This window comes from Sphaeroforma arctica (assembly GCF_001186125.1).
Source record: "Sphaeroforma arctica JP610 unplaced genomic scaffold supercont1.411, whole genome shotgun sequence".
Classification (NCBI taxonomy): domain Eukaryota; class Ichthyosporea; order Ichthyophonida; genus Sphaeroforma; species Sphaeroforma arctica.
Window position 1 is genome coordinate 1 of NW_014040147.1, and position 12,075 is coordinate 12,075.

General features: G+C 43.4%; 3 protein-coding genes across 3 annotated transcripts; 1 reads left to right on the plus strand and 2 right to left on the minus strand.

Annotated features, from left to right (window-relative positions):
- Positions 1–137: 137 nt before the first annotated feature.
- Positions 138–942, minus strand: SARC_05995 (hypothetical protein; the record flags this gene model as incomplete). The annotated part of the gene is made up of 1 exon (XM_014300112.1): positions 138–942. A coding segment is annotated over exon 1 (395 nt), but the record flags the coding sequence as incomplete, so codon positions are not given.
- Positions 943–1,950: 1,008 nt separating this feature from the next.
- On the minus strand, positions 1,951–3,656 carry SARC_05996 (hypothetical protein; the record flags this gene model as incomplete). The annotated part of the gene is made up of 3 exons (XM_014300113.1): positions 1,951–3,056; positions 3,213–3,428; positions 3,518–3,656. The coding sequence occupies 3 exons, from the start codon at positions 3,654–3,656 to the stop codon at positions 1,951–1,953; spliced, it is 1,461 nt and encodes a 486-aa protein (XP_014155588.1).
- Positions 3,657–6,759: 3,103 nt separating this feature from the next.
- SARC_05997 (hypothetical protein) lies at positions 6,760–10,371 on the plus strand (the record flags this gene model as incomplete). Its single annotated transcript, XM_014300114.1, has 8 exons — positions 6,760–6,841; positions 7,007–7,551; positions 7,735–7,871; positions 8,139–8,356; positions 8,732–8,794; positions 8,930–9,072; positions 9,359–9,477; positions 9,856–10,371. The coding sequence occupies 8 exons, from the start codon at positions 6,760–6,762 to the stop codon at positions 10,319–10,321; spliced, it is 1,773 nt and encodes a 590-aa protein (XP_014155589.1). The 3' UTR covers positions 10,322–10,371.
- Positions 10,372–12,075: the final 1,704 nt, after the last annotated feature.

A 12,075-nucleotide genomic window follows, 5' to 3' on the forward strand; every position in this document is an offset into this window, starting at 1 on the left:
TATATATATATAATTGAACTTAGTCATAGACTGTATATATGTCTTTATATATTTTATACTTGCAAACATATTTTCTAAATATGCAAAAATTTAATACATACATAATGTGTATACACCATCTAAACGTATACATTAGTGTGTGTTTAGACAAACCAGACGTCATACCAATAGGAAGAGTCCTCATCTTCTGAAATGATATACTGTCACGTTCACGCTCCCTCTCAATATCCTCGATCTCGGGCAAACCAAACATAGCGACTAAGAAGTACCCCAATATGGTGGTGGGTTGCTGTGTGATTGCATCCAAACTGAACACAGTCGCACGGTACTTACCCAGGTCAAACCGAGTTGCAACAGCTCCTGTATCATCCTTAGCGAGACTATCTTTCCTACTTCTACTATGAGTATTATTGTTGTTATTGCTATTATTATTGCTATTAGGTCTATTGCTCGTGGTATTCGCCTGTAGTTTATCGGTGTCGAAGCCAAATAAGGCGGTCATAAAGTAGCCCAATACAGTTTCCGGCTCCATAATGCCTGTCCTCTCTCACTTTCACACTATAAAGTCTTTAGACACTAGATTCCTCACTTCAATCAGGTGAAATGGAGACTATATAGCTTGTGGATTGCAAACATTTACAAATGTACTATTGACTGTTTCAGTGTTTCTTGACTCAACGTGTGAAAGAAATATAGTGATCATATAGGCCCGTTTAAGCACTTTAAGACGCCATGCATCAGACCCCTGGACTCGAAATCGCAATGTTTCGAGCTTCCTTGTGTTACAATTAACTTGAGCGTATATTCGTTGTGGTGTATGCAGACATAAAGATCGGGGCTCTCACTCGAGACCCTTCACAGGCACAGTAACACTCTATGCCGTTGCAAAGGGTTCGCTCCATGTTCTTCTGGAACATGTACAAGTAAAGGTAGACCTAAACGCGACGTAGTTAAATAGATGTGATGATTAGAAGTATGTGTACATTATGTTTACCTAGTTTGGCGGACGAAATATGTAGTGACCCGACCCATGACTCATAACCATCTGAAAAGCAATATTGGCGTGTTCTAACTGGTAGACTATACCAATTCGATCCGGTGGTGGACTGGCGGATGGATCATACATCCATATGTACATATATTTATGTATTTATGATACGGTGGTGGACTGGCGGATGGATCATACATCCATATGTACATATATTTATGTATTTATGATACGGTGGTGGACTGGCGGATGGATCATACATCCATATGTACATATATTTATGTATTTATGATACGGTGGTGGACTGGCGGATGGATCTTACATCCATATGTACATATACTTATGTACCTATGTAAATATCGCAGTCTCGCTCTCGCTCTAAATACTTTGGTTCTATCGGTCACTTTAAAAAAGCGCAAAAAGTTCAATATCGGTTGTATCCTTATCAGTGCAACGGTTTATTGAACCTTGAGACGATACTATACGATATGGTAAAGCCCAAAATAAAGCCTGTACTTAGTAGACAGCTGTAATTCAGTCTGCGAATGAGACCATCACCGTCACCGTCACCGTCACCATCACCGTCACCATCACCATCACCGTCACCATCACCAACACCAACACCATCACCGTCACCATCACCATCACCAAGATTTCAGCCATGTGCTGTTCTTCCTTTTCTATGATCTTACAAGTGTGCACGTATACATGCACCAGAGATATACCAAACATTCCTGTCTCTAATAGGCCAACCCTTTCTATTTAAAGCTGCTTCAGAGACATGCGTCAACGACTTCTGCCTTTTCGTTCGGTGCGCGGATTATACGGCTGGTCACTTTTTCGAGGCATTCAAGACGTTCAGTGCGGGTCATATATTATTCATGCGTAGATGAAGTTTGTGCACGTATTGCGTATAGCTCATACACTCCCGTAGCATTGCTTTCAAAGGATTCGGTCCACGCTTAGCGCTGTACATTATGCTGCACTTCAACACGCTCGTAGCATCCAACGGGTGGCCCTTTTGGCTTCATCAGAGATGCAGATTCGAAGTTTCGAGGCTGTATTGGTGCTGATTCTTTTCCTTCATCAGACAGTCCGTGACTATATTCCTCACTTACACGTGTCTGTTCTAGGCAGTGGTCCGTCTCCAAAGCAACCGCATTGCCTGCAGAGATGATCGAATCTCTGCTATTGTGTGCATTTACATTCATTCCATCGCCAACCGTAATCTCAACCAATTCCTCAGTTCTACTGCTTGTGGTTCCTGGTAGAGCCGTGGTACTCTCCCCATTCTCACACAGCATGTCGTCGCTTGAAGTTGAACCCTGGTCAGTTGCCGTAATGTCATAACACATATCGTAGTGTTCGTCGTCATCTGGCCCTGGATTCTCCGAAGGATGATCATTTAGCCCTGTATTATCCAAAGGATGGACATTTGGTCCTGTACTAACCAAAGGATACGCCAGGGCTTTCACAACCACGCGAGTACCGTCATAGATCGCTGGGAATAGTACCATACACTGTATGAAAGCCCCTGCGTTCTGATGCACCTGATCCAGAATGGTCATCGTACTAGGATTGTATACTTGTACCTGTCCAATCGAGGTTATGTCCATCCCTAATAGCACCGAAGAGCCTCGCACCCTGGACCACAAATTAAAGATCTGGCAGTGGGTGTACAGAGTTGCATACTCTGGGGGCTGGGTGTGGCCTATCGCATTAGTACTTTGTATATTTCCACACACTACATCCCAATTGTCGCGAATTTCGCTACACACCAAAGAGATGACTTTTTCTGTAGCATTCTGAGTGGTGGGGAAAAGTGCATTGATGCTGTGCAACATATGGAAATAAGGGTTGGCTTGATCGTAGGTTGCCTGAGTTATACTGTGAGTATATTGACTAATGTATTCCAGAGGGACACCGAGTTCGAGCAGGTCAAAGATACATTTGATAGCTGTGGTCTCGTACAGAGTCTTCCATTCCTGTATGAAAGCTTCGTCTGTGGGGAAGCTACTCACTATGTCGCCACACTTGTCCGGACGTACGTACTGTTGCAGTCGATGACCTGAAAAGACAGAAATTAGATTCAGACGCTGCTTCAGCTTTCGAGCAATACACTGCCAATGGGTACCCCCGTCAATAAAAACTAAATAAATTCGATAAAGTTAAAACCCGGAAGCTAGGACTTAGAAACGTGTCTTAGGTCTCTTGGTGCACATACTCAATGTGATTTTGTCGTTGTTTAGATTCGCGACAGTTCTCTTTAGTTCTGAGCACCGTGCGTCAAACTCATTCGACTCCTCGGTTTTGGCCTTCAGCAAAGTTGCTAGCTTGTCACACTCCGCCTGCAGGTACGTAAGCTGCGCGAGTGTATTCTTGTGACTTTTCGCCGCGGCTTCCGCATCTAGTTTATTCATTTGGAAGCAGGAATGATAGCCTGTAAATTCGACAACAAAGTAGACATATGCCGGTGGAGAATATCTACGTTTGGTGTCTTTTAAGAATAAAACACGTGCTGTTGCTTACCAATTTTCGCACGCTTCAGCTCCTCGGTTCTGTCCTTCAGCAAAGTTATTAAATGTATAGACTCCACCTGCTGGCAGGCAAGCTTCGCGAGTGTTTTCTTGCGCAATTTCACCTCAGCTTCCGCATCTAGTTTAATCATTTGGATACAGGAATATGAGTCTGTAAATTCGATATCAAAGTAGACACACGCAAGTGGAGAGTATCTACGTTTGGTATTTCTGACGAATAAACCACGCGTTATAGCTCACCAATTTTCGCGCGCTTCAGCTGTGACTCTGCTTTTTCCATCCGGCATCGATATTCGTTACACTTCTGGATGATGAGCTCATTCTGCCAGACCTGGTTAGCGCAGTTAGCTATAGAATGGGAGTGTACAACATGTGAATTGAGACAGAGTAATAGTTTAAAAGAGATGGAGAGATAAATTTTTTCCTGTGATGATTGTGCATCCCTACCTATCATGAATACAAAGTTCTCTGCCTTAAATGGAAATATAGCAAGAAGTGAAAGCAAAGGAGTAGAAGGCGGCCACAAGCAGAATGGTCACCAAACATAGTGCTGCGGAACCCAATACCGTAGGGCAAAGAAAAATCTACTTGAGGTATGTCTAACTCACAATACCTTTGAGTTTAGTAAACAGCTCGGATATCCTCATAGCAGTGGTATACAAGGTGTTGTCATCGCCACATACTACACAGGGAGACAATTTGCGCTTGGCTTTGTTTTTGCTGGACATTGTCGTGAACGCTATGGTACGACTGTGACTATACACACATGTCAGTTGTACTCTAGCAGGATTAGATAAAATCATTTAGCTTATGATTGTATCACATCGCGGCACAAATGCATTCTGATCCATATGTCAATTTTTTATTCGAATACAATCTTCTCTCACTCGAGCCTGAAAACTCATTGGTGATCACTCAGAGGACAAACAACGATATGATATGACACAAATCATGGCATTGCCTTGAACGCACGTGGGTAATTTGATTCGCACCAACCTAATGGTTACCGATGCTGACGAATCAAAAGCTGCAGTCATATGGTATTCAACTCGAACATGTCGTGAGTTATGATTTAGCACTTCGTGTCTGCTTTTCATATATGAAACCAGACTTGTATTTGTTCATATCAAACGCCCTAGTACCGCACATCACTACGCATAAAATGGTATCAACTGCAGAAGCCCGTTGCACAGTGGACTGCCCTATCTGCATCAATAGACATCAACTGTTAGACTCCTGTGCTGAACTCACGCGGCAAATGACCACAAGTGCGTCAATGGCATGATCCGCTGAAACCTTTGGGATATTTAGTGCCGAGGCGGGATACAGCTCAATTTTTCTCGCACGCCTGTCGTAATTAGCTTACCAGCGACTCACCAAAGGCCAAATTCCCTGTCTATTATCATTTCTTCCTACAGTTACTTACTATAAGCAAGAGAAATACCATATATGTAATTTTATGAAGGGGGAAAATTGGCTGATATATTGTAAAAGAGTTTTGTGGTGGTGCATTCCTTTTCCCTGACTATTCATTCCTGAAAGTTCCATACCTGTCAAAGGAAATTGGGCTGTGTTTCAACACAGTTTGAAGAGCCGCTTTGAGACGACTTTTGTTGCCTCATTATGTACGACGGTGACTTAGGAAGGAAAGTTAGTATACGTGCCGTCAGGATAGCTTATTTGCAGTGAGATGTAAACTAAGAAGTATTCAGCTATACTTCGTACGTAATAAATCATTCGGTCATATGTAAACTAAGAAATATTGAGCTATACTTCGTACGTAATAAATCATTCAGGCAGATGTAAACTAAGAAATATTCAGCTATACTTCGTACGTAATAAATCATTCAGTCAGATGTAAACTAAGAAGTATTCATCTATACTGCGTACGTAATAAATCATTCAGGCAGATGTAAACTAAGAAATATTCAGCTATACTTCGTACGTAATAAATCATTCAGTCAGATGTAAACTAAGAAGTATTCATCTATACTGCGTACGTAATAAATCATTCAGTCAGATGTAAAATAAGAAGTATTCAGCCATACGTCGTCAGGTGTAGTATCCGACTAGTACGATAAAACTTGCCTTGGATAAGACTATTGAGTGAGATATTATGGTCATGGCACTGCTAGTATTTTTTAAATTGCCTCGGACTTTACTCGGAGTGACTTAAATTGCATACTCAGCGTACGTGAAAACTATTTACCATTTTACCCACATATTAAATTGAACAAGAGCTCGTTTAGATTCCGCAAAAGCTGTGCCTCGATGTTTTGCTACGCTTAGTGTGCAAGCTGGATTTTGCGTACAAAGAGTATATAGCAGGATAAACCCAAAAATAACAACAGATCTTTTCACAGGGTACTGCCGATTTAGCGCGAGATGAAGGCCCGCGGCAGAAGTCACAGTATATGCACAACTATAGTTACAGGCCGGTGGGTAACAAGTATTAATATTCAACAAATAGCCATCTAAAATCTTCCAAGTTCTCCGCGTAATGACCTGCACGAAGTATACTTTTTATTTTGAATGAATGATGCACAACTGGTAGGGTAGTATTTGCGCTGCTCTTTCGAATTGGCCGAGAAATTCGGGACGCATAACTCGGACCTTCAATGCGGCAATATAAACATTTGGGTGAGTATATCAACATAGCCTTCTAAATTATTGTACAGAAGGCTATGATATCAAACATTATGCACGGCATTAAGGTGCAGGCGGATGGAGAACCCTGGAGTGTCCCGTGCCTCAACACTTGCATCAACGCCGGCTGTGCCGATCACAAGGAATACAGCAAGACTCAACCGATTTTACCTCTGAAAGTTAAATACAGGTTGAATTGTAAAAAATATTACGCTCATGTGACTTCTCGATAACACCAGCACTGTGAAACTCGCAGCATCACAATTAATTCAACATGTGAAGACCTCTCAATTTATATACATCAGCATCACGAGACGCGATCTTATCACAATTGGATGAACTTCCGGTCTTTCCCTGATACTCTACGGCTACCTTCGTTTTGGCCATGTGACAAGAATATTGTGACGTATGACCCATATATACAATACACACTTTTTTGAGAGATGTCATGATTGATCTGCAACGATATTGATTTTCACGAGTGAAGCGACTTCACGACACTCGTACCAGAACGAACCTAAATATCGCAAGCGTATGAAGAAATGGTCCACTTGTCAGTAAGCGACCTGGAAGCTCACACCAACCACTATGACCAGCAATCGAGCATATCCATCCTTTGAATTGCCGCCCGTTGCTGTGGTTTCCATTGATTTAGGTACCGCATACTCAGGTGTGTACTCGTTCGTACTGTGTTCACGTCTCAATATGCCATTCATAGTACAGTATGAGCAGTATAGTACAGCACATACAACAGAACCTAATTGAGTTATACATCCCACCCTGCTGACACCTACCGCTAAAGTACACACATTCATTCGCTGTTTAATATGCACAGGTATCGGGTATTCCCTCGCAGGATCCAACGGCGATCAAATATTTTGCTCGGCGCCGTCAGAGGAACTGCGCTCCAAAACCAGCACAATCCTGGTGCTTGATTATCAGGACAACTTCATCGCTTTTGGCCGAGAAGCCGAAGTACAGTACAAGACATACCTCGAGAAGGTCACGCTGGAATATCAGGAAGTGGACGATGCAGGACAATCGGTTCCAAGTACTCCATTAGCGTTGTACAAACTATTTAAACTTGGTTTGTACGACATCCAGCCCGGAGAATCGCCGTTGGTCCTCTCTGAGGATGGGGAAAGGTCTGTGCCCTTAACGCTTGCCCTGACCCTGTCGCTCAAAGCGCTGAAGGACTTTGCGGTTGGACACATACGAAATGAAACCACACTCAACATCCATGTCCATGAGATTCGATGGGTGATCACTGTACCAGCCATATGGTCTCAGACGGCCAAGAACATCATGCGCGAGTGTGCTGTCAGTGCTGGTCTCATTCCAAACCATATGTCGACTCGTCTAGTGCTTGCTTTGGAGCCGGTAGGTTTGTTCAAAAAGACTGTAAATATTGCATCATGCCCACGCGAGTATATCATAGTCTTGAATGCCTGCAGGGATATATCACGTTGTATCTAGTTGCGACTTTGTATCAGGCTTGTCCGTATATATCGTAATACGGGTGCCAAAGCACCTATCAACAATATATGTCGTACTTGACTGCAGGAGGCAGCCGCAATCGCCATCGGAAAGAACATGACCGGCTTGTTGGCGAAGGGCGCTAAATGCATGGTCATTGATCTAGGCGGTGGTACCGCTGACATCTGCAACTACATAGTCACAAACCAAAGCCCTTTGAAAATGTAAGTCTAATTAATTACTGCGGGGTCGGGGTGGAGTATTTGTCTGCTTGAGTCGGTTGCTATTTTAAAGTGATTGCAGTAGTCCTCATGACTATCGCAATCAGCGTGTTGACGGCTGTCGCTTTATGCGATTACAAACTTATTACGTTCATCCCAGTATGCAAGTTCTCACAGTTAGTTCAGAATCTACGTTTGTGTTCCGTTCACAACGATTGAACCCAATTTTACATATCCAAATTAATTTGGCAAACACCTTTATCTCCAAAGGCAGGAGCTCATCGCACCAACTGGCGGTCAATGGGGCGGATCCTCAATAGACAGCGCCTTTGAAGCGTTTCTGAGGGACTTTTTGGGGCCAAGTAATCTGGAGCTGTTCCAGAAACAGTACCCCCTCGATTATTTTACCTTGATAGAGCAGTTCATCTCTTTGAAAGAGGATACGGTGAAGCGCTATATCTCAATGGCAGTGCTTTTCACCTGCCCAGGTAACCCCTCGGCGCTCCAATTCAGAGTTCACCTTGTATGCCGTTTATACATTAGTTCACCTTGTATGCAGTTTTGCAGTTTATATTTTAGATCACCTTGTATGCAGTTTATACGTTAATAGACATTCACCTTGTATGCAGTTTACGCGTTAATAGACATTCACCTTGTATGCAGTTTATACGTTAATAGTCATTCACCTTGTATGCAGTTTATACGTTAATAGACATTCACCTTGTATGCAGTTTATACGTTAGTTAGCCTTGCATACCGTTTATACGTTTAGCCGAAATTGTAACATCTCTGTGCTTCGTGCCCGGCTATTCCCCATGCCCAGTTTAACACATACGCATACACATTGTCATCCCTCACCCCAGAACTCGATTTGGATCTCAAGGAAGTCGTAGAGAGCTTCAACTCGAAGCACTACGAGACTCCCGGTGAGTGCCTTCGGGTGTGACTTCTCCTGCGCCTATTCAATTCAATAACGTTTTCAGCTACACCTTCACAAGGGACTTCCAACTATCTGCTCCTCATCTCGTATACTGACCCACACATCGCATCTACTGTTGTAGTGGTACCTCATGGAGCCACTCGAATCGAGTTGTCCGAGCCCTTGATAGAGATGATGTACCAAGATACGACGAAGAACATTATCAACCACCTCAAGAATCTGCTGCAAAAACCCGAGCTAGCCGGCATGAACTACTTCCTCATGGTATGGACACGCGTGATACGACTTGTATCTTGTATTGTGGTACACTTGCTAGCTCGTTGTTACGCTATACATCGCATTTAGTGCATTAGCGAATACATCGCTGGTTGTCTGCCCATGACCTAATTCGAAGCAACTAGGATCAACCACCCGTTACACTGGCACGTTCTGTGTTTCAGTGGGAAGACTACTTGTAGATCGTATGGATAGCTGTGTCACACAATTCGTGCGTTTTATTACCGAGACAAGTAACTCGTATACCTAAACCCACGCACATCCATTCCCTCAGGCAGGTGGCTTTAGCTGCTCACGGTACATCCAAACGAAGTTGCAGGCCGTCTTCGGCAACCGTGTTCACTTTGCAATACCTCCCAAGCCACGGCAAGCGGTTATGATCGGAGCTGTGCTGTAAGTAACACGTTTACACTTTCGAATTTACTTTATGCTGAGACAACCTGTGTGTATACAGTAGGTAGATGGATTACTGTTTTAGGTGAACTACATATTAATTCTAATAACCTCTTCTCGCCTACCTATAACTATCACACTAGTATTGGAATTGTCTGGTAGCGGTGTCATCCGAAGCCTATGAGTCATCTGGGTCGGCCATTGTTTACACCTATCATGTTAAACCCTCCACCCACCCCCGACGCTCTGACCATAGATAGTGAGCGAAACGGTCGAGCCTCTACGCCGAAAACTTGCTTTATACACAATACCATATTCAAAGTAATAATCCTCGTCAAAAGTTGAACCTCAAAGTATCGGCCGTCTACCTACATACAGGTTTGGGATGCAGCCAAACGCCACCGTCGAAGCCCGCATATCACCAGTACACTATGGTGTCAAGTGCTCAACAACCCACCGATCTGCCTACCCGGCACACGTGGCCGTCTATGACTCCATCCTGCGTCAGTATGTAGTGCACGATACCTTCTCCGTTGGCGTGTCTAAGAACGAAAAGATACCGGCGGGTTATTCGGTGACCAAGTCCTACACCCCCCTGTACCCGCACCAGGCCACCATACAGTTCGAGGTGTACTCGTGCGCGCTGGAAAACGTACCGAGCTTTGTGACCAATCAGCACGTGAAGCGCATCTCTACGTTTACGGTTAATTGCGACGCGAACAAGTCGCAGGCCGAGAATGAGACGCTGGTGACGTACAATTTTGGTAGCACAGAAATAACAGTGTCTGCGTTGAACAGTGTTACACGCGAGGAAGTGGAGGTGAAAATGGCTTTGCAGAAATGATATCTCGGGCCGAGACATAGACACGGATATGGTAATAATACACGGATAAGACAATAAAAGCAACACTTGATGTGTCACTGTTTATAATGATATCTCAGGCTGAGACGGTGATAATAACCCACGGATATGATAATAAAAGCAATGCTTGGTATATCGCTGCTGGCACATTGCGCTACTGCGATCTATTCACTGAGAGGCCTCCGCCGGCTGTATAGTTTGATGCACAGCTGTAGGTAGATTATTCAGCTATCAATGTCGACGCAGTTAGTGAGTCACGAATCTCTGTACGTTTAATACTGCAAACGCTCAATACATTCAGCGAGCAATGGCTTACGACTAGCATCGCCGGCGTAGTGTGTTAAAGCAATTAAACTTCCCGTACTTGTTTAGAATATCTAAATGAAAAGGCTGTCGGGTGTGACATGCATGTAACTCTACCTCACTGAGCCCCAGACAAGTAGACACACCTGTGCAATTACGGCTCAGGCTTTCTGATACGTACTGTAAGATTGTACCCAAAGCATTCATTAGACAACTGGTTTCATTGCCAATCTAGGCTCTTCAGATCAGCACCGGATACACAACCGCATATACAACAATAAAGATAAACACTACACGGCCGTTTTGGCATCATGGATATGACTGTGATTATTGCGCACGTGCTTCAAAGCGTGAGCCACGGTTGGCATGACAACGGCCACAGATATACTTGTGCAAACTCAGGCTTAAGCCTTTATAGTGAGTGGGTATTGAACATCCCGCTCACAAACCGCCTGCGTTATGCCGAAGCATATCGGCTTGTACATTGTTTTGAACGTTTATGCACTAAATCTCATAAAAATATCCATATAGCTATTTTTCATTCTGCACACATTTGAATATGTATAGGTGTGTGAACCTGCGGAGAGATATTCATTTTGCGATCGGGGTGATTGTTTCATCCTCAACCTGATTGCTGACACAAACAACTTTGCTGTAGCACGTTATTTGGCAGGAATGAAGCAAAAGGACGTTTAAAGTAAACTAGCCAAATAACGGCTACTATAGGATAACGCAACATACACACAGAAGAAATAAATATAGAAACGAATTGAGAATGCAAATTAGCACATATACAGTCAGCCCACAAGCACACAATAAAAAATTAATACACATTTAGACGATCAACACGCGTAAAGGGTATCAACACACATATTCCGAGCATCCACACCCATATTGGGATTCAACTAAACGCCGCAAACGAATGCATACTCTTACGGTGTGCACGTAGTGGGCCACAATAAAAGACATAGGGACGAGTCATTTAGGTTCTCTCCTCTATATCGCCTTGTAAATATAGATATCCGTTTTAGAACCGTTAAGCCGACATCTAACTCGAGAGTCCGATGCTTTGATCCTATATTCTGATGTTTTAAACCCCTACAATGTATAGCTATAGTATTGCCAAGTGGTGCGACTAAGCTTCACACCGGCTTCCCATTGTCCACAGGATGTTTTGTTTCATGCATTGATATAAAATGACAAAAACCTGATCAGGTATGTAGCTTTAGATATTTACAAACTATTTGATATCAAATTATTTGAAGCGGTTCAATTGAACACCTAGATTGATCGCACACACGCGTGAGTGTGTGTATATATATATGTGTGTGTGTGTGTGTGTGTGTGTGTGTACATGTGTGTGTGTGTGTGTGTGTGTGTGTGTCTATGGGTGTGTGTGTTTCTGTGTGTGTATGTGTGTCTGTGTCTGTGTG